We start from the raw sequence: 21,268 nt of genomic DNA, 5'->3' as shown, positions 1-21,268 counted from the left end.
AGGTTTCAGTCCGTCTACACCCACTGAGATGACCGACGTCCGCCCGAAACAAACGAGCAGAACTGAACATGAGCATGAGGAACACGAGCAAACCAAGGAGTGAACCAAATAATGGAGAGACGCCCGCAAGTAAACTGAGGCGACGGTGTCTTACCAGGGGTCTGAGACCCTTGGCCTTCCTGCAGTCCGTTCTTGACCACTGTATCTGGATCTGTTCACACACACACACACACCAATAAACCCAGAGGAGGAGCTTATCTCACACACAAACACAATGAACATCACAGGTTACTGAAAGAGGAGAGTAGGGCTGCGCAATTAATCGCATTTATAGTCGCGATTACGATTGCGTTATCAAAGCCGCGATTACAGAAAAGTCCACTCACATTACTGTGTGTGTTAGAGTGTGTTAGAGTGTGTTACGCTCATGACGACAGGAACTAGCAGTGATGTTAGCGTACGCTGAGTTTCTCAACTTTCCTGTCGCTATACTGTGCTACTAGCGCACACTATATATAAAGCACAAAGAAACTACGAGCATGAAACGTCATTACGCTGAAAATCAGTAAGTCACAAAATAAAAGTAAAATACTAATAAATCCGTAACTGGATTCGAGAGGATTGGTGTGATGTTCATTCTGTCCATCAGGAGCAGTTCTGGTTAGTCACTTCATCTTCATCCTTACATGACTGTGGTGCTCATACCAACATCCGATAATTAACAAACACTACTTATTTAATAGCTTTCCCCCATAGGTCCACAGTCTTACATCATTACAGTGCATCTGTCCATCATAGAGCAAGAGCCAGGACATTTTTCACTATAACTGGTTGTATTGGTCTGGGATGATTTGAGGGTGAGTGAATGATGAGGTAATGTTGATTTTGGGTGAACTCACCCTTGCCGTCAGTGTCCAGGAGGGGGATGAAGTCGGTCTTGCCCACGGTCTCTCCGACCTGATCCTCGAAGGGTTCGTCCTCCAGCGCGGAGATGAAGTCCCTCTCCACTGCGTTCTCCACGTCCGGCTGAGGACCGCTGTCGCTCAGAGCGTCGGTCAAGCTCAGATCCGCCATCACTTCACTGACAACGACAGACATTGGGTTTAATATCACAACAACAACAACAACAACAACATGAGCCCACTATCAGGGGTGACCCGACAGCCTCATGTCACGATATTACTGCGCCACTCCAAGACACAAACAATTGTATGTTGATTAAAAAGCTAAATTTGATATTATATTGAGTGTGTACATGAATATCTTGGACTTGGTGCTGAAACCCAAAGCCAACAAAGACACCAGAATAACAAAATATTCATGATTCTGAAGCTGAAACACAGATTATTGTAGATGAATATGATGATCACTGACTAGATATATATATATATATCAGGATCCATAAATATTCCCCCATTGCATTATTAAACATTATATATAATAGTTTGATGTACTAAAACTCTAATAACTATGTATTTGATTAATTTGAACTCTTTTATAATACTCTTTTCATTTTGGGTGAATTATACACAATACAGTCACTATCATCCATGACACAAATTGTTGCATTTTTGTATTTCGATATATAGTGACCCGATCTACGGTTACAGCCCTGCCACATCTGCTCATTAACACTGTATTTATCGCCAAAACATCTGAGGAAACACTTTCAATCACACACACACACACACTACTGTAATGATGTCATTATATGATGTCGCTTCTTGACATCATCAGTTTGATGATTTCAGACACACGTGTGAGAAACACACCTAAATCTGCTCCTTTCCTTCTTCAAGTCCGTTTGTTTTAAAGCCTCTGTTTTGCGTGCGTGTGTGTGTGTGTGTGTGTGTGTCTGCTGATAATCATAATGTGTGTCGTCCTGTGCTGTGTAATCTCAAGACTGTGAGTCTGTGTTTTCCTAAATCACAGAGATTAAAGATGAGGCAGCGGTGTAACGCAGCAGGATTACAGCTGTGGGATCACACACACACACACACACACACACACACACAAATAAGGCCCAAAATATAAAAGGCTGAGTGAATGTTCCAGGACAGGAAGCGAGGGTTTCAGACAGGAAGTGGGTGTGTGTATAATATTAGGTGGCTCTTGTGAGCTGAGCTTCCTCTGTGCGCTCACTCAGGCCGACCCAAGATCTCCAGATGAGGTCACGTCGTCTGGAGCTTCACTGAGGTGACATCATCATCATCATCATCATAATCAGTCAGATCATAAACCGCCTCCTGATCATCATCCGTATCCTCAATCAATTGATCAAACATGGTAATACTGCTCTTTAGTGCTCAATCAGACTCATTTCTCACTTATAAAAACTCCTCAGGACAATTAACGACATTAAATAAAATATAAAACATTTATTTAATATTAAAAATCTAATTAAAATATGAACTTAAATAATAAAATATTAAAAATAAATTAAACGCAATAAAAAAATTATCAGATCTAAAATGAACAAATATATATATATATATATATATATATATATTAAAAAAGAAACAAAATAATTTTAAATAAAATTTTCTCATTATTAATAACGAATTTAATTCTGAATCCTCATATTACAGTTGCTACCCCACGCTCGTGCATTGTGCCTCACTGAAGAGTGTTTGAGGATTACGGCGTCAGCTGCACATGACCTGGATCGAGCGCCAGCGGATCACAGCAGCCAATCAGCAGCGAGCGTCTGGGAGACTTACAGCTCTGGCTCACTTTCCCCCAAAGCTACGAACAATATCACATTATATGACACACTCGCTGTCTCTCAGGAGTCACACACACACACACACACACACACACACATGTGCTCAACAGCATGTCAGTGCATTAATGATATATAACGACTGAAATATAAGCCGGATGATTGTCGACAGGTGACAGGAAGTGTCATAACAACAGAGAGGGTCACATGACCTACACAACATCCCCTTCAGCAGCCGTTGTGGGAGTGTGGAGCGTACGATGAGGACGAACTGTTATTAGAAAATTAACTAAAACTGAACATGCAGAAAGTGTTCGTTCACGGAGTGTTTAATGAGCTTCATCATTTACATAATTAAAGGTGCACTGTGTAACTTGTTCAAACCATCGATTTAAATAACGAATCCATACATCAGGCCTTCTTCCAGACATGTTTCCCTGACTCTGATTGGCTGTCGGGTCTGCTGGGAGTGTTTATATTTGAGGCCTGTCGGATGGCTGCGGCGGGAAACTGTGTACATCCGTCACTCGCCTGTGTGTGTGTGTGTGTGTCTCTCGTCATATCTGTAAATAGAGAACAGTTGCTCTGGCTGATATGCAACATGTCTGGAGTGTGTGTGTGTGAGAGTGAGTGTGTGTGTGTGTGTGTGTTTGCTCTCTGGTCGTGCGAGGCCATTGACACAGCTAAGCCTGTTTTTTCTACTACTCTACAAACAGAGCGCTAGGCATGCACACACACACACACACACACACACACACACACACACACACACACACACACACACACACGAGTTGAGATTGAATCATGGGTGTGTCAGGAATCCAAACACACACTATCTGATCTGATTGTGATTTCACACACACTTTCACCCTTCAGTGACGACACGTGTGAGAACCGGGAAACAGAGAGACTCACGAAACTCCAGACACAGAGATACTCAACTAATCACAGTACAAGACCACACAAACACAACACATGATCATCAACTCATGTTTAAACGTGTATTATTATGCCCTAATAAAAAGAGAAACTCCAGAACTGTTTACAGGATAACTGGAATGTCCCTGAACTTGCCATTTTTGGCTGAATGAATAAAAAGGCTTTATAATTAATCAAATAGTGAAATCATAGTGTTGGTGAATATTACAGCTTCATCAATTACAGTTTTATCACTTCAAATCTGCATGCTTTGATTATTAACATTTAGTTAAACCTTAAAAACGGTTTTGTACGGAAAACATGGAATTTGAAAATGAAATGTATTTTTGTTCAACTTAATTATTCATTTCATGATTTAAAAAAAAGTAGGCTAATCCAAAAAAATGTAAATGGAAAAACTCAATTTTAGGCAAATATGAGAGTTTGGCAGAGCCCTGATTAATGAAGTCTTGCATTTCTGCAGCTAAACAACACACTTCTGGTCCTGTTTCCAACACACACTTCTGCTTTTTTCTGCTGACGCTCAGTCACACACACTAAATAATACATGACGAGACAGATCGAGTACACACACTCACAGTTATGAAGGAAACACACAACTCTGTCCACATGTGAATAACAACACACACACACACACGCATGAGCAACACACTTGCAATGCACTGGTCTGTGTACTTGCATATAGGGTGTGTGTGTGTGAGTGTGAGTGTGTGTGTGTGTGTGTGTGTGTGTGTGTGTGTGAGCTTCCCAGCGTTCCAGAGATGCCTGGAATTCCCTGGTGTGACTGCAGCAGGTTTAGAGAAGGACTCGACTGTGACTCATAATCACACACACACACACACACACACACACACACACTCTGCACAAAGACAGCATTTACCTGTCTGACCCTGACCTTGCTGGAGGTCATCTAATGACCCTCAGCACAGCAGTGATGATCAACTCGTACGCTCCTCGTTACACGTGTGTGTTGTTCTCCAATAACGACTCGTCTCACACACAGACAAAACGACAACTCACCGGACACACACACAACTCAAAGTAAAGACACACTTCACTCATCAAAGCTAATATGATAAAAACACAAATCATCTATTCATACAATAATATGAAAAAATAATATTTTTAATTATAATCATCACTAAAAATACCAATAATCAATAAAAATTAATAAAACAAATAAATAATACAATTATATTAATATTTTAGCAATGAAAATTCATATGACAATCATAATAAAATTATTATTCTTATATTTATTATTATTAAAAATATTTAAGGCAAACTTTGAAGCCAATTATTGAAATTAGTGCTAAAAATCGACTTTTTGAACACAATTACAAAACGAAAACCCCAGAACCCATAATCTATCATGTGCATCATCTATTTATGAGACCGTTATTGCCAGATGCACATTATCTCAACATAAAGAATTCAAATGGTTTGCAAACACAAGTACGCACACACACACACACACACACACACACACACACACACACACACACGCTATTGGTGTATTATCCAATCAAACTTAGCGAAACTCCTGCCATCGTCTCACTGAACACTGAACGCTTCCCCTTTAATGACATCAGACACAAACGGTGTCCGTTTCACAGGACGCTTTATGAAAACACACACCCGGCCCTGAAACACAACACTGACACACTCCTCAGATATAAAAGCGCTTCAGGGAAAGCATGTCGTCTTCCTCTCGGCTTCAAGGTTCACGATCCACACACACAGATCCCACGCCAACAATAAGCAGAACACGTGTGTTTATGTTCAGATATATGCAAACGAATCATTCAAGTGCTCGGCCAATCAGAAGCAGATGAGACAATACTAGGGATGCATTATATATGGGCCACCATATCGGTATCGGCCAATATTTGTTTTCTTTTTATGTTATCGTTATCGGCCCGATAAAAAAATGTGGCTGATATGTTAAAGCTGATAATGAATTATTTCCTTCAACACCTGAGACTCTTCAGATGCGCACTGTTCAACATGATTGATCTTAATTGCTTGAAATATGATTGGAATCAAACAGGAAAATATAGTTAAGTGCAAAATGTTCTGTCATATCGGCTGCTGAAATTACAATGAGAACATTATAATTGAGTGATTGGGAAATGGATTTTAGTTGTGATTGACTTTTGTTTTTGCAATCAGGCTCTCAAAAATTATGTTTAAAAAATGGATTTAGATTTATTGGCCGATATATCGGTTATCGGCTTTCAAAAAAAGAATTATCGGTATCGGCCAAAATGTTCACATCGGTGCATCCCTAGACAATAGAGTGCGTTAAAGCATCCGGCTCATTAATATTTGAGCTCCCACATTTGCATATTCACACATATTCAGTTTTCAGAAAGTCTGGCCTGTATGATGAACGATTGTATGAACTCTGACCTCATTTCATATTCACAAAGACACTGAACGGTCATGACAACCTGCAAAAAATAAAAGTTTAAATTAACAGAAGATTATTACTACTGTACAGCAAAACGTAATTCTTAAAATAATAATATTTTTTAAGAATATCATATTTTTATATTAACATTAAACCTCAGTTAAGCAGAATTTTTAGTTTGCCAAAAAATATTTGAGGAATTAAAACAAATTCAGAAAATTTAGAACAAAAGATATAAAACATTTCATATGGCCCTATTATGTTTTTATTTTCAATTATTAAACTGTAAGCGTTTCAACTTGAAAAAATTAAATTTGATTGCTTTTTGATTATTAAAATTTTATGAAACCATTAAAACGAACGAGTTTGAACAGGAGAGTCACGAACGCGCATCACAGAACAGAGCAAGGCGAGCATTTGAGCTTATAAAACTTAAACTTTGTTATTTATTGATTAAATGAGTGATCGTTTCACTAGATAAGACCCTTATTCATCGTCTGGAGTCGTTTAAAGCTGCACTGAAACTGTCTTTTGGACCTTGAACCGTTTGGTCCCCGTTGAAGTCCATTATATGGAGAAAATCCTGGAATGTTTTCATCAAAAACCTTAATTTCTTTTCGACTGAAGAAAGAAAGACATGGACATCTTGGATGACACGGGGGCGAGTAAATTATCAGCAAAAGTTTTTTAAAAGTGAACTACTCCTTTAAGGAAAAAACATTTAAATATGTCATTTTGGTGATGAAAGATGAGTGTGAGGGATTAAATGATGGACTACAGGGGGACGGCAGTCATAGTTCACAGAGGTGTAGCGTGTCCCGCCACTGAAGACCATTTTTGATCAAGAAAAGCCGTTTCTGAATCGGTTTCTCAGTCTAAACGTGTGTATCGACACTGCCGCTCATCAGAGGTCATACGAGGTGATCCAGCACACACACTCTGAGCTGACGGAGCACAAACACTGACAGCTCATCATTAGCTCATGGTGTGTGTGAAGGAGACAGCGGACACAGAACAGCTCCAGTGGCTCTTCCCTGTGTAAATCTCTCCAGAATGGAGGATGATGATGATGATGATGATGCAGTTAATATGAAGGTCCATTTGAGACTGAAGCACATGACAGAGTGACTGCGTTATTCAATTACAGCTCTCAGGGAGATTTCACACTAATTCATCCCTCGGTGCATCTCATCAGCTCAATCTGCAGAGGATATATACACTTATTTATATATATATTTATATATATTTTAAATGTTGGAAATAAAACTAAGAAAAAGTGCAGAAATGACCAGCGTAGAACACTTCAACTTCAGATAAGCTTTAGTCACAGTTGTGAGAGTATCATCATCATCATCACTGAGGGTTTTCTAGCCACCGCCGCAGACTTTATGCTGACACACAAACGTTACACAAGCTAGTGACTATAAATGAAAAAGATGCATTATTTTAAAATGACTAATGCATTGATTATTGTTATTTTTATTCATTTCCGTAAGTAAAAAACTAGACTGGCAGCTCCAGTTCCTCATTTCTCTCCATTAGATCCGTCTCAAATCTTGGATGATCGTGCGTAAAGATCTGAGATTACGGCTCGCCAGTGTTCTTATTAGGGATGTGTTTTTTGAGACAAGTGTTCATTAAATCAAAGTAACAGCGAATATTAAAAAGCATTTGGTGAACGAAAAGACGTTGTTATTTTCCAGCATCCGACATGTTCTGTGTCCTGTATTGATCGGTCCTAAAACACATTTTTGGTAAAAAAAAAAAAAGTCGTTAAAATCGATTCGCTATTTTCGTTTACGATACTTGTGTTGGTTGGTCCGATGGATTGTGTAAGTGACAGCGCTGGTCTTCATACTATACTTATTCTGTCTACACGACACTAAGTGGCCGAATAACAACCCACAGTAGAGCTGCACGATTACTCGTTAAAAGATCGCGATCTCCAATCAAAGAAACATTATTTTTGTCATGCAATCATTCAAATTATCACATGAGTACTGGGATAAAATTACCCAGTTAAAGTTCATCAACATAAAAAGTAAATCACCGTTTCAAAGTAACTTCAAATAACGATTGTATCAATCAGATTGTTACACCAGTAGGTGGCGATAAGAGACAAAAATTTATGTCATTCATTCAAGAGATTCGTTCAGAAACGCTGATTCATCCAGTAATGAAACAAGTGAAGTCTTTCTGAGAGTCATTGAATCATTCTCCAAATCCACTAATTTGGATTTTTCCAAATAATTCAAATTAAACCCTTTTAAATAGACTACAGCAATCAGCATGCTGTCAGAACCTCTAGTAAATGACATGTTATTTTTGTTTAGTTGTCTGTTCAGAATCATTGGAGAATCTCGATTTGAAAACAAAAAAATGTGCTTAATTTATCCAGCTTTAACACCTAGCCTAGATAACAAAGCGAAAATGAAGCTGTGCACAATTATTATATTCATCAACAGAAGGAGAATGCTAAACATGCATCAATGATGGCCTCAATTAATCATGTTAAAAATCGAATCTAAATCAAATTTTCATTAAATATACAATACAAATTAAATCGGTAAAATATCGCAGTCTGTTTTTTCCCCCAATAGCGTGCAGCCTCAGTTTAGATCATCAAACATTGGTTTATTTCAAACGCTGGCTGATGTTGGACGTATCTCTCGGGAAACACCGATCCTCCATCACTGATACATTATTCATACCACACCTCTAAGCTCCACCCACATCTCCATGGAAACACAGAGATGCAGATGAGGCTATGAGAAACCACACACAGCTGTACACGAGAAAGACGAACTTTGACATCTATTAGGACACGTACATTTATTCATTTGGCAGAGGCATTTATCCGAAGCCATGCTGCCTATATAGGGCACACTAGACGGCAAGACGAGTGACCCACAGTTTACATAAGCAGATCAATGGCTCCGATTACACACACGCTAACAGCCATCGATTCAGTCTCTCTCTGTGTGTGTCCGTCAGGAAGAGTGGAGTGATCCTGTGACTCAGCAATCCTCACACACACACACACACACACACACACACACACACACACACACACACACACACACACACACACACACCGTCTTATTTAAACCGTCACTAGTAGAAGTCTCTCAGAAGACACCCATATCAAATCACTGAACCACTGATCCATTGCTTCTTGTACACAACCTGACACACACACACACACACACACACACACACACACACACACACACACACACACACACACACACACACACACACACACACACACACAAAGAAACACCTAGAACAGTGTCTGCTATTAAATAAACTCTTCTCCTTTCACTTCCTCATGCATTTTATGAGTACAACACCATTTATAAAACACATCAGTGTGTGTAGATGATAAAATTACCCATGAGTCACGTCGTCAGTAGACTTTCACCGACGCAATAAACCAACAAAACTAGATGAGCTTGGTTAGCTGACCTGATAGGTGGAATTAGAGCAAACACATTAAAATAATGACTTCATAAACCATGCAAAAGGACTCATGGATTGCCTCAATATTGACTGATGTTTATCGGGCCAAAAACGGTCCATACTTAAGTAAACCCAGTTCACCCAGTATGTTTTCTCAGTCCCAAGGCCTTCTATAGCCGTGTGCCCATTACACATTTGCGACATTTTCTAAATGTCGATAAAAAATAAAAATAAACGATTCATTGCGTCATCATTTCCATTGTTGTGTCGCATTCCGATGTTACGCAACTAAAATATCATTTTTCCTCTCGCGATACGTCATTCCAAACATCATGGATGAAAAATTCTCATCTTTAATGAGTATTATGAGTGTTTAGGATTTTTCTTTTACGAAGTACTACGGCTGCCTCGATGGAAATGTATAACTGTTCACTTTATTTGAATACGCCTGGACTAAACATTCTGTTTGTTCAACTGGATATCTGTAAAATGCATTGCAGAACGTTGACTGAGATCAGTGACTAATAAAGCAAAACACACACGACGGAGAAATGAAACAAGCAAACAATGCAAACACAAATCAAAGGCAATTACAGTAGGCCTCGCCAAATGTTCTGGCGACACTTTTTTGGCACAAACTGAACGCCGTACCAATATGATCCGTCAGATGCGTCTCCAGTAATCCGCTGATGTGTGTAACATCTAAATCCCCATCAGGATGGATCATATATATGATTCGGCTCAAACTTCACTGACCGGATGAATTATGACAGATAACCTGAATGGCCAGAAAGCAGAATGGACAGAGCCTTTGCTGTGAAACGTATTGTATTCAAAACTTAATTAAAATCCAAGTATTTTTAAGCAAAGCCTGTAAATAAAATTTAGAAAATATTGGATAATTAATTGTCCTGGACAAAAATCAATCTATGAGTGATGATGTCACACTGACAAGCCACACACACACACAGTCAAGGACAACTTTACCAAGAAACACACAACACACAGGTCACAGGTCACACGCAGAATCAAAACATTAAAAAGTTTCACGCTTGAAATGATCTGAGATCAGCAACTCAACAGTAGAACCGCCTAAATCAATCAAATCTGATCTGATTTAATGTAAAATCAACTTTGATTGTAACACACTTACACAAGTTTGGAGGGGTGTGTGTCAATGTAGAAATACAGAGACATTTACAGACATTTGACAGACACACACACACACACTTCACTCACTTCTAGACAGTCACTGACCCGCGTGCGGAAACCGCCCTCAGCGCGCGCACTAGCGCGTCACTCCATTTACTTATCAACATAATGATGGAAATCAGTTATCATCATGGCTTATAAAGTTTATTCTCACCGCTTTCGTTGATTTCTGAGAGTTTTCCGCGCGTGTGTTGGTGTCGCGGCCTCAAGCTGATCCGCCCTGTGCTCTTCACTGACCGCACACACAGGACACCGCCCTCTGACGCTCTCAGCCAATCACATGCCAGGATCAGCAGACGGACAGCGGTTTCCTCCAATCACAGCGCGGATGGAGCGTTTCTGCGTCTGTCCAACTGGCGCACCTTTGATAGACGCGCGTCGCGTGCAATCAGTGAGTTTGACTCCTTATACGGGCCAATGATAATTATTACATACAAATATTTCACTCTTTTGTGGTGAGTATAAATCTCCACGGTTAAAATATATATATATATATATATTTATGAAATTAAATATTTAGAAAAAAATATTTCAGTAATTTACGTCACAGACATTTTTTGATGGAAAATTCTCATATAACGTCATACGTGCTAAATTATAGAGATTACGATTATTTAGATGTGTAATATATTGTAATAATTAAAATTGCGAGATAATTTCTCAAAACTAAATGTGAAAAAGTGAATTTAAAAACAATGAAGCCAAGCATATTCTGAGAGTAAGTTACTCTCAGACTCTGTAATTATATTTTACAACAGAAGAGCCGCTGTGTGTAGAACTCATCTGAAATCACGCTGGAGATGTTCAACTCTTCTAATGGTTGAATGTCGCCATCTGGTGCTCAGATTAAACACACGACAGTAAATTAGAGCATTAAGACTGCTCGACAATTATTAGGCAGGATTTATTGGTAAGGGCAGAAATTACACATAAATCCATCACAGACTAATTTAAATGTGTCATAGTCACTTTATGTATTATGACTCAGAAGACTAGGCTATAGCGACCATCGCAAAGACTTTATTCGTATAAGTTTGGAAAAATTACTTTTTATTGTTTTAGAAAGAAGTCTCTTATGCTCACCAAGGCTACATTTATTTGAACAAAAATACAGAAAACACAGTAATATTGTGAAATATTATTAGTATTTAAAACAGCTGTTTTCTGTGTGAATATATAGTAAAGTGTAATTTATTCCAGTGATCAAAGCTGAATTTTCAGCATCATTACTCCAGTCTTCAGTGTCAAATGATCCTTCACAAATCACTTTGTTTTCTGATACTTTTGTTTTACAGGATTCAATAATGAATACATATTTTTTTATTAATTTAACACATCCTTACTTAAGTATTAATTTCTTTAAAAAAAAAAGTAGAAAAAGAAGGAAACAAAAAAAATATACTGACCCAAAAACAATTGAACAGTAGTGTATAATGATATTTATAAACACTCTTCTTTTTTATTTAATTTTTTTACTTTCCATTCATTCAAAGAATCCTGAAAAAAAGATCACAGGTTATAAAAAAAAAAAATTCCACAAAAATATTAAATGATTTCTGAAGGATCATGTGACACTAAAGACTGGAGTAATGATCCTGAAAATGCAGCTTTGATCACAGGAATAAATTACATTCTACTGTATATTCACACAAACACACACACATACATATATATTTATATATAATAAAGAATGGTAGTCATTTCAGATGTTTTCAAAGAAGTTTATTGAAATAAATATTTCTAAATTTTATAAAGTCAACCGTTTATAATGCTAGCTAGCACAAAATCCGTACTTTCTGAAGTGTGATGATGTCACATCAGTTCAGTCACATGTCCACACTCATGATCGTCCATGAAGACTCAGGGCAGCATGCGGATTACATGAAATCTGCCTTTATTACCTTTATATTTATATATCATTGAAATACTTACATAATTATTAACAGAGTTATTCTTTAAAAATGAAAGGTCAAACGTATGTATTTTCCTCTAGTTTTTCTTTTTTATTATTATTTTCTGCATTTCAAAGCATGCCAAGGAAATGCGTTTCTGCATAGAGTCGGCTATAGGGATGCGGGAGTAAAGACTTCCGTATGTACAGCAAAATCAGGCAGGAGACAAAGAGCAATCCAGTGTAAACCAATTAGCAAAATAAATTAAAACTCAAAAAGATAAAAAAAGAAATATGTACATACACAGGATGTCCTTCATGATTGCAAACTAAAGCCTGTTTATAATCACACTAGTTCATGGATGTGTGTGTGTGTGTTTGGCCTGTTCTGCTTGTTGAATTGCTTGAAATATGAATTTAAGATATAATAACTGAGAGCATAATAACTGATATATCGGTCGATAAATCTAAATCTATATAAAAATGTGGATTTAGATTTATCGGCCGATATAACAGTTATCAGCTTTCAAATATAAAGAATTAGAATTATTTATAATAACTGAGAGCATGATAGCCGATATATCGACCAATAAAATGTGGATTTTTATCGGCCGATATATCAGTTATCGGCTTTCAAATATAAAGATTTAGAATAATATATAATAACTGGAGTGTATACACGGGAAATCTCGCTAAATATCTCGTGGTTAAACGTGACTTAAAATTAAACAAACAATGCCGAGCGGCAGATTCAATGACTCTTAACACACACTTCACACACACAGGGAAATCTGATCAGATCAATTATGAGCAAGATAATCGGGACCTTTCCTTTAGGACTGTTGGAAGATGTTTTTGGAGCGAATTATGTGCCATAATTAAACAAACAAATGAGACGTACACTCAGAAAGATTTGGTATTTGTTCAAAGATTACATGCAATTTGTCGGATGGTTTGTATTTATTTGTGAAATAGAATATTATCTAGACTCATTTCTTTATATTTGTAAAACACAATATTGGTTATTTCACTGCATTTTTGCTCAAATTGACTTTTTTTTTGCAGATTGCTTTCTGTTTGTTTTTTGAGTCAAGTTTTCCTTTGCAAAGCAGATGGAGTGTGTTTGCAAAATGCTGGACTTGTTTGTTTAATTATGGCAGATAATTCGCTCCATAAGATTTGGAGAATCGGGCTCAAATGGACCCGTTATCTCGTAGTGTTCGAGTCCCTTTAAAGAGCACAGGTCACCGAACATCAAGAGAAACACACACACACACAAACCCATCTCAGCAGGAGGATTATCATCAGATAAACGTACATGAACATAACAGAGCTCGAAACACAATCATGTTGTTATATGAGCTGCATTAATGACTGAACATCAGGACATGAACTCAAATTCTCCTGGATTACAAACAAACCACCAAATCAACTAAAAATAAATCAATAATGTGTGTCTCTAAACACAACCGTACAAACAGAAACACTGCCGCCACGTGAGGGAGAATCTCAACACATTACAAAATAAAAGCAGCTTTATTTTACATTTAAGAAACATTTTTTTTGCACTGAAAGTTAAAAATAGTGTTTGTTGCAGCATTACCTTTTATTTATGATCAATTAATATATATATATATATATATATATATTACGGTTATGATTATCCAATATCTCATGGATATTCATATGGTCCTAAAAATAAGCGTTGTTGTCTTTATGCTAATATAATATTTTTTTCTCTCGTTTTTTTGTGATATTGGGGTCAGATTTGATCTGGATGTGTGAGATTCACCCATATGTGGCGCTGAAAAGACTCGTATACACAGAATCTACAGAGACACTAATATTAATAATAAAATCAACAACAAATACGTACTAGATAAATATGTGCAAACTCTTGCATTCATCAAAGTAAAAGGGAATCTTGATATTTAATGCAGTAGTGTTGGAACCGTTCTTCAGATGTTTTGCGTTCAGTTCAAATGAAATCTCATATTTGGTATGGACAAAAACATAAAGAGCTGAAAGGCAGAATGATACAATCGTTGTCATGATTAAACAGGTTCTCATGCTAATATGCTCTTCTTTCCTCACAAACGCTTGGATTAAATGCTATAATAATTTAAATATGATAACAGTAAAGTCTGCCATAAAAAAGTGCCTTATATTAAAAGTGTATGTTTATTATCGCATGCTTAATAGCTTATTGTAAAGTTTCTTTGTGTTATTTCGTCCACACGTCTGTTTTTAATGAATTCATCAGGTTCAAGAGCTCAACCGAATAATAATGAATAATCATGTGACTGTGGCTGCAGGGCCGTAAACACCACAGATGATGGAAAATCACTGAAAAAGATCAACTTTTACACCCAATCTTCAGTATTTGGTTTCATTTGTGGTTTAAAGGATTCTGTATTGCTAAAGCTAATGTGTTCCAACTTTAAAAATCACTAACTAACGCGCGTTGCATACGGTTGGTCTCGGCGTCACACACGTGACTCTTCACAGCTTCAAAAAGCTGTCAATCACCCCACCCACTGCAATCCAGCCAATCCAGTGTGAGTGGGCGGGGCTTGAGGCTCCGCCTTCTTCGTCGTTCTTGCACAGTAAATGAAGGCAAAGACAGACAGACAGACAGAACACATCCGATTATTATTAGTAGTCGTATCTCCTTCTGTTAGGCCAGCTAACACTAACAAGTTCAACCAGTTCTTCGTTTTGGAAGCGCCGTAGACGTGAAGATATAGATCGAGAGAGTCTGGAAAATTCAGTGCAAGACATAATGGCTACTTTGAGTTTAGTAATAATCATTATTGTTTGTTTATGGATCTCCAATAGTGGAGGACAGCAGTGGAGACGAGTGAAGTTCATCGCTGTCGTTGGTGATCACCAGCTCCAGTGTGTCTCTGAAACTCCTCAGGAGCAGAACGGAGAGAGCGAGTCTCTAGCTCCCCGGGTCTGAGCTGTGTTTCTGTGGTGTGTGTGGTGTGTGTGGTGTGTGTGTCGTCTGCGGCTCCTGCAGAGAGAAGCGCCTCTGCTCCGCTCGGGTCCCGAGGTTCGAGGATCCTGAGAGAAGAGCGTCTGCCGGATGGAGAGACTCGCACGACTGAGAGAGGAGACAAGCGTTCATCAATACTGTGTGCAAGTATACTGATATTTGTACATTATATCTAGCCATCATCTATCTATCGAAACCCGTCAGCGTGTGTGTGTGTGTCACACCTGTGAGAGAGAGGCGAGTGTGTGTGACTCCAGCGGAGTGACGGGCTGCACGAGTCTGTCGGGGAACAGTGATGGAGAAACGGTGCTGTACGCCGGAGGGACCAGCATCATCTGCCTCTGCAGGAGCTGCATGATCGCGCTGATGTCCGTCGACATGCGGCTCTCCAGTCTGCACACACACACACACACACTTAAACAATGTCATCTTTTTCAGCATCATCAAGTGTCTTTGTGGTGTTAGGAAGTGTGGTTTCAGTGAATCAGTTCAGTAGCCCACGGTTTAGTCCGTCAGTCTGATTGCAGTGAGTTGTGACCATAGGCGGTAAAAGCATATGTTCGACTGTTTGTAGTGTGTGTGACGTCACTCGTAGTGTTTCTGAAGACTATTTTTGAAGCCCAAAGTGGGCGGAGCCGGCCGTCGCCATTTTGGAAGCGCATCACTCAGTTGTCAGGCGTGAGGCATGAGTCATGAGGTTTAGTTGAGTCGTGAGTCGTGAGTTGTGAGTCGTGAGTTGTGAGTCGTGAGTTGTGAGTCGTGAGTTGTGAGTCGTGAGTTGTGAGTCGTAAGTTGTGAGTTGTGAGTCGTGAGTTGTGAGGCGTGAGTTGTGAGTCGTAAGTTGTGAGTCATGAGTTGTGAGTCGTGAGTTGTAAGGCGTGAGTTGTGAGTCGAGAGTTGTGAGTCGTAAGTTGTGAGTCGTGAGTTGTGAGTCGTGAGTTGTGAGTCGTGAGTTGTGAGGCTTGAGTTGTGAGTCGTGAGTTGTGAGTCGTGAGTTGTGAGTCGTGAGTTGTGAGTTGTGAGTCGTGAGTTGTGAGTCGTGAGTTGTGAGTTGTGAGTCGTGAGTTGTGAGGCGTGAGTTGTGAGGTTTAGTTGAGTCGTGAGTCGTGAGTTGTGAGTCGTGAGTTGTGAGTCGTGAGTTGTGAGTTGTGAGGCGTGAGTTGTGAGGTTTAGTTGAGTCGTGAGTTGTGAGTCATGAGTTGTGAGTCGTGTGTTGTGAGGCGTGAGTTGTGAGTCGTGAGTCGTGAGTTGTGAGTCGTGAGTTGTGAGGCGTGAGTTGTGAGGCGTGAGTTGTGAGTCGTGAGTTGTGAGTTGTGAGTCGTGAGTTGTGAGTCGTGAGTTGTGAGTCGTGAGTTGTGAGTTGTGAGGCGTGAGTTGTGAGGTTTAGTTGAGTCGTGAGTTGTGAGTCATGAGTTGTGAGTCATGAGTTGTGAGGCGTGAGTTGTGAGTCATGAGTTGTGAGGCGTGAGTTGTGAGTCGTGAGTTGTGAGGCGTGAGTTGTGAGTCGTGAGTTGTGAGTCGTGAGTTGTGAGTTGTGAGTTGTGAGTTGTGAGTCGTGAGTTGTGAGTTGTGAGTCGTGAGTTGTGAGTCGTGAGTTGTGAGTCGTGAGTCGTGAGTTGTGAGTCGTGAGTTGTGAGTCGTGAGTTGTGAGTCGTGAGTTGTGAGTCGTAAGTTGTGAGGCTTGAGTTGTGAGTCGTGAGTTGTGAGTTGTGAGGCGTGAGTTGTGAGGCGTGAGTTGTGAGGCGTGAGTTGTGAGTCGTGAGTTGTGAGGCGTGAGTTGTGAGTTGTGAGTCGTGAGTTGTGAGGCGTGAGTTGTGAGTCGTGAGTTGTGAGGCGTGAGTTGTGAGTCGTGAGTTGTGAGTCGTAAGTTGTGAGTTGTGAGTCGTGACTTGTGAGTCGTGAGTTGTGAGGCTTGAGTTGTGAGTCGTGAGTTGTGAGTCGTGAGTCGTGAGTTGTGAGTCGTGAGTTGTGAGTCGTGAGTTGTGAGTCGTAAGTTGTGAGTCATGAGTTGTGAGTCGTGAGTTGTAAGGCGTGAGTTGTGAGTCGAGAGTTGTGAGTCGTAAGTTGTGAGTCGTGAGTTGTGAGTCGTGAGTTGTGAGTCGTGAGTTGTGAGGCTTGAGTTGTGAGTCGTGAGTTGTGAGTCGTGAGTTGTGAGTCATGAGTTGTGAGTCGTGAGTTGTGAGTCGTGAGTCGTGAGTTGTGAGTCGTGAGTTGTGAGGCGTGAGTTGTGAGTCGTGAGTTGTGAGTCGTGAGTTGTGAGTCGTGAGTTGTGAGTCGTGAGTTGTGAGTCGTGAGTTGTGAGTTGTGAGTCGTGAGTTGTGAGTCGTGAGTCGTGAGTTGTGAGTCGTGAGTTGTGAGTCGTGAGTTGTGAGTCGTGAGTTGTGAGGCGTGAGTTGTGAGTCGTGAGTTGTGAGTCGTAAGTTGTGAGTCGTAAGTTGTGAGTTGTGAGTCGTGACTTGTGAGTCGTGAGTTGTGAGGCTTGAGTTGTGAGTCGTGAGTCGTGAGTTGTGAGTCGTGAGTTGTGAGTTGTGAGTCGTAAGTTGTGAGTCATGAGTTGTGAGTCGTGAGTTGTAAGGCGTGAGTTGTGAGTCGAGAGTTGTGAGTCGTAAGTTGTGAGTCGTGAGTTGTGAGTCGTGAGTTGTGAGTCGTGAGTTGTGAGGCTTGAGTTGTGAGTCGTGAGTTGTGAGTCGTGAGTTGTGAGTCGTGAGTTGTGAGTCGTGAGTTGTGAGTCGTGAGTTGTGAGTCGTGAGTTGTGAGTTGTGAGTCGTGAGTTGTGAGGCGTGAGTTGTGAGGTTTAGTTGAGTCGTGAGTCGTGAGTCGTGAGTTGTGAGTCGTGAGTTGTGAGTCGTGAGTTGTGAGTTGTGAGTTGTGAGGCGTGAGTTGTGAGGTTTAGTTGAGTCGTGAGTTGTGAGTCATGAGTTGTGAGTTGTGAGTCGTGAGTTGTGAGGCGTGAGTTGTGAGTCGTGAGTCGTGAGTTGTGAGTCGTGAGTTGTGAGGCGTGAGTTGTGAGGCGTGAGTCGTGAGTTGTGAGTCGTGAGTTGTGAGTTGTGAGTCGTGAGTTGTGAGTCGTGAGTTGTGAGTCGTGAGTTGTGAGTTGTGAGGCGTGAGTTGTGAGGTTTAGTTGAGTCGTGAGTTGTGAGTCATGAGTTGTGAGTCATGAGTTGTGAGGCGTGAGTTGTGAGTCATGAGTTGTGAGGCGTGAGTTGTGAGTCGTGAGTTGTGAGGCGTGAGTTGTGAGTCGTGAGTTGTGAGTTGTGAGTTGTGAGTTGTGAGTCGTGAGTTGTGAGTTGTGAGTCGTGAGTTGTGAGTCGTGAGTTGTGAGTCGTGAGTCGTGAGTCGTGAGTTGTGAGTCGTGAGTTGTGAGTCGTGAGTTGTGAGTCGTAAGTTGTGAGTTGTGAGTCGTGAGTTGTGAGGCTTGAGTTGTGAGTCGTGAGTTGTGAGTTGTGAGGCGTGAGTTGTGAGGCGTGAGTTGTGAGGCGTGAGTTGTGAGTCGTGAGTTGTGAGGCGTGAGTTGTGAGTTGTGAGTCGTGAGTTGTGAGGCGTGAGTTGTGAGTCATGAGTTGTGAGGCGTGAGTTGTGAGTCGTGAGTTGTGAGTCGTAAGTTGTGAGTCGTAAGTTGTGAGTTGTGAGTCGTGACTTGTGAGTCGTGAGTTGTGAGGCTTGAGTTGTGAGTCGTGAGTTGTGAGTCGTGAGTCGTGAGTTGTGAGTCGTGAGTTGTGAGTCGTAAGTTGTGAGTCATGAGTTGTGAGTCGTGAGTTGTAAGGCGTGAGTTGTGAGTCGAGAGTTGTGAGTCGTAAGTTGTGAGTCGTGAGTTGTGAGTCGTGAGTTGTGAGTCGTGAGTTGTGAGGCTTGAGTTGTGAGTCGTGAGTTGTGAGTCGTGAGTTGTGAGTCATGAGTTGTGAGTCGTGAGTTGTGAGTCGTGAGTTGTGAGTCGTGAGTTGTGAGTTGTGAGTCGTGAGTTGTGAGGCGTGAGTTGTGAGGTTTAGTTGAGTCGTGAGTCGTGAGTTGTGAGTCGTGAGTTGTGAGTCGTGAGTTGTGAGTTGTGAGGCGTGAGTTGTGAGGTTTAGTTGAGTCGTGAGTTGTGAGTCATGAGTTGTGAGTTGTGAGTCGTGAGTTGTGAGGCGTGAGTTGTGAGTCGTGAGTCGTGAGTTGTGAGGCGTGAGTTGTGAGGCGTGAGTCGTGAGTTGTGAGTTGTGAGTTGTGAGTCGTGAGTCGTGAGTTGTGAGGCGTGAGTTGTGAGGCGTGAGTCGTGAGTTGTGAGGCGTGAGTTGTGAGTCGTGAGTCGTGAGTTGTGAGGCGTGAGTTGTGAGTCGTGAGTTGTGAGGCGTGAGTTGTGAGGCTTGAGTTGTGAGTCGTGAGTTGTGAGGCGTGAGTCGTGAGTTGTGAGGCGTGAGATGTGAGGTTTAGTTGAGTCGTGAGTTGTGAGTCGTGAGTTGTGAGTCGTGAGTCGTGAGTTGTGAGGCGTGAGTTGTGAGGCTTGAGTTGTGAGTCGTGAGTTATGAGTCGTGAGTTGTGAGTCGTGAGTTGTGAGTCGTGAGTTGTGAGTCGTGAGGTTTAGTTGAGTCGTGAGTCGTGAGTTGTGAGTTGTGAGTCGTGAGTTGTGAGTCGTGAGTTGTGAGTCGTGAGTCGTGAGTTGATTTGTGCGCTGAGACCTGTTGAGCTGTTTCTGCAGTAGCTCGAGTCGGCCCTCCATGAGGCTGCGCTGCTGCCGGCTGACGCTGAGGCTGCTGGGATGTGGACGGTTACAGCGGGGCAACTCCTGATATTGCCTCCCACGACTATCACCCCAGAAACTGAAGATGTTAGACACACCTGAGAAAGCACCTGACACACACACACACACACATTACTGCTAGCACTGTTTATCTATGTCTGTCTATCTATCAATCTTTCAATCTACATGTATATATATATATATATATATATCGTTCCCTCTATCTAGAAAACACAAATCATCACACCATTATATTTTAATATTGTTATCATGTTCATTTTAATATTAGAATATTCAAAATAAGATTTTATATAATATTACATTATAATATTATGTAAATAATACATAATTTGCCATCCTGTCACCTGATAGGGCGTTACATGTGTTTCCTGCTTTCGGATCGGCCTCTCCCTCAGTGACAACCATGAGTGACGCGAGAGGGGCGGGGCTTGTGTGCTCAGGCTCCTCCCCCTCGTCCCCACTGGAGTGAGAGGACACAGAATCCCGAGGCTCCTTCCATCCCGGGTCCAGTTCACTCTTGTTATTGGCTGCTTGTTTTCGGCCTCTCCGAACAGGTTTCTGACTCTTCTTGATCTCTCCAACATCTGCATCATCTGGAGAAATAAACATGCGATGAATATTCATCAGCAGAGTATGAGAAACAGGTCTAATGCTTTGTGTATATACACACACACACACAGTCAAACCAAAATGTATTCAGACACCTTGCTATCCTCACTTATATTAATGAACTATAGTGTCCTGCAGCTTGGAGTAAAAAAAATTAAAAATTTTTAAGTATATGTATTTTAAGTACAAACAATATTTATATTTAATATTTATATTTAAACAATATGAATGTAAGCCAGAGGAGAACTGGCCCCCGACTGAGCCTGGGTTCTCCCAAGGTTTTTTCT

At 40.6% G+C, this 21,268-nt stretch overlaps 2 protein-coding genes across 13 annotated transcripts in view; both read right to left on the bottom strand.

Moving 5' to 3' along the window:
* The window catches only part of LOC120467775 (uncharacterized), a 58,418-nt gene extending 47,387 nt beyond the window's left edge, over positions 1-11,031 (bottom strand). For 7 of the 9 annotated variants that reach the window (XM_039656267.2, XM_039656265.2, XM_039656271.2 and 4 more), the window contains exons 1-3: positions 10,903-11,031; positions 900-1,081; positions 155-211 (exon numbers count right to left, since the gene is read on the bottom strand). In XM_039656267.2, coding sequence (XP_039512201.2) covers positions 155-211; positions 900-1,074 — 232 coding nt within the window. In that variant the 5' untranslated portion in view covers positions 1,075-1,081; positions 10,903-11,031. The remainder of the gene's footprint in view (positions 1-154; positions 212-899; positions 1,082-10,902) is intronic. The other 2 variants (XM_039656268.2, XM_089125835.1) reach the window with 1 other exon arrangement.
* Positions 11,032-12,455: 1,424 nt separating this feature from the next.
* Positions 12,456-21,268, bottom strand: part of kcnh2b (potassium voltage-gated channel, subfamily H (eag-related), member 2b) — a 135,069-nt gene continuing 126,256 nt past the window's right edge. For 3 of the 4 annotated variants that reach the window (XM_089125530.1, XM_039656276.2, XM_089125531.1), the window contains 4 exons: positions 20,717-20,965; positions 20,290-20,461; positions 15,862-16,030; positions 12,456-15,745 (listed from right to left, as the gene is read on the bottom strand). In XM_089125530.1, coding sequence (XP_088981656.1) covers positions 15,584-15,745; positions 15,862-16,030; positions 20,290-20,461; positions 20,717-20,965 — 752 coding nt within the window. In that variant the 3' untranslated portion in view covers positions 12,456-15,583. Of the gene's footprint in view, positions 15,746-15,855; positions 16,031-20,289; positions 20,462-20,716; positions 20,966-21,268 lie in introns of those variants that run through there. The other variant, XM_089125532.1, reaches the window with a different exon arrangement.

The sequence above is a fragment of the Pimephales promelas genome, chromosome 22, assembly GCF_988280905.1.
Source record: "Pimephales promelas chromosome 22, fPimPro1.hap1.1, whole genome shotgun sequence".
NCBI lineage: Eukaryota > Metazoa > Chordata > Actinopteri > Cypriniformes > Leuciscidae > Pimephales > Pimephales promelas.
This window is presented reverse-complemented; position numbering and strand designations above follow the sequence as displayed.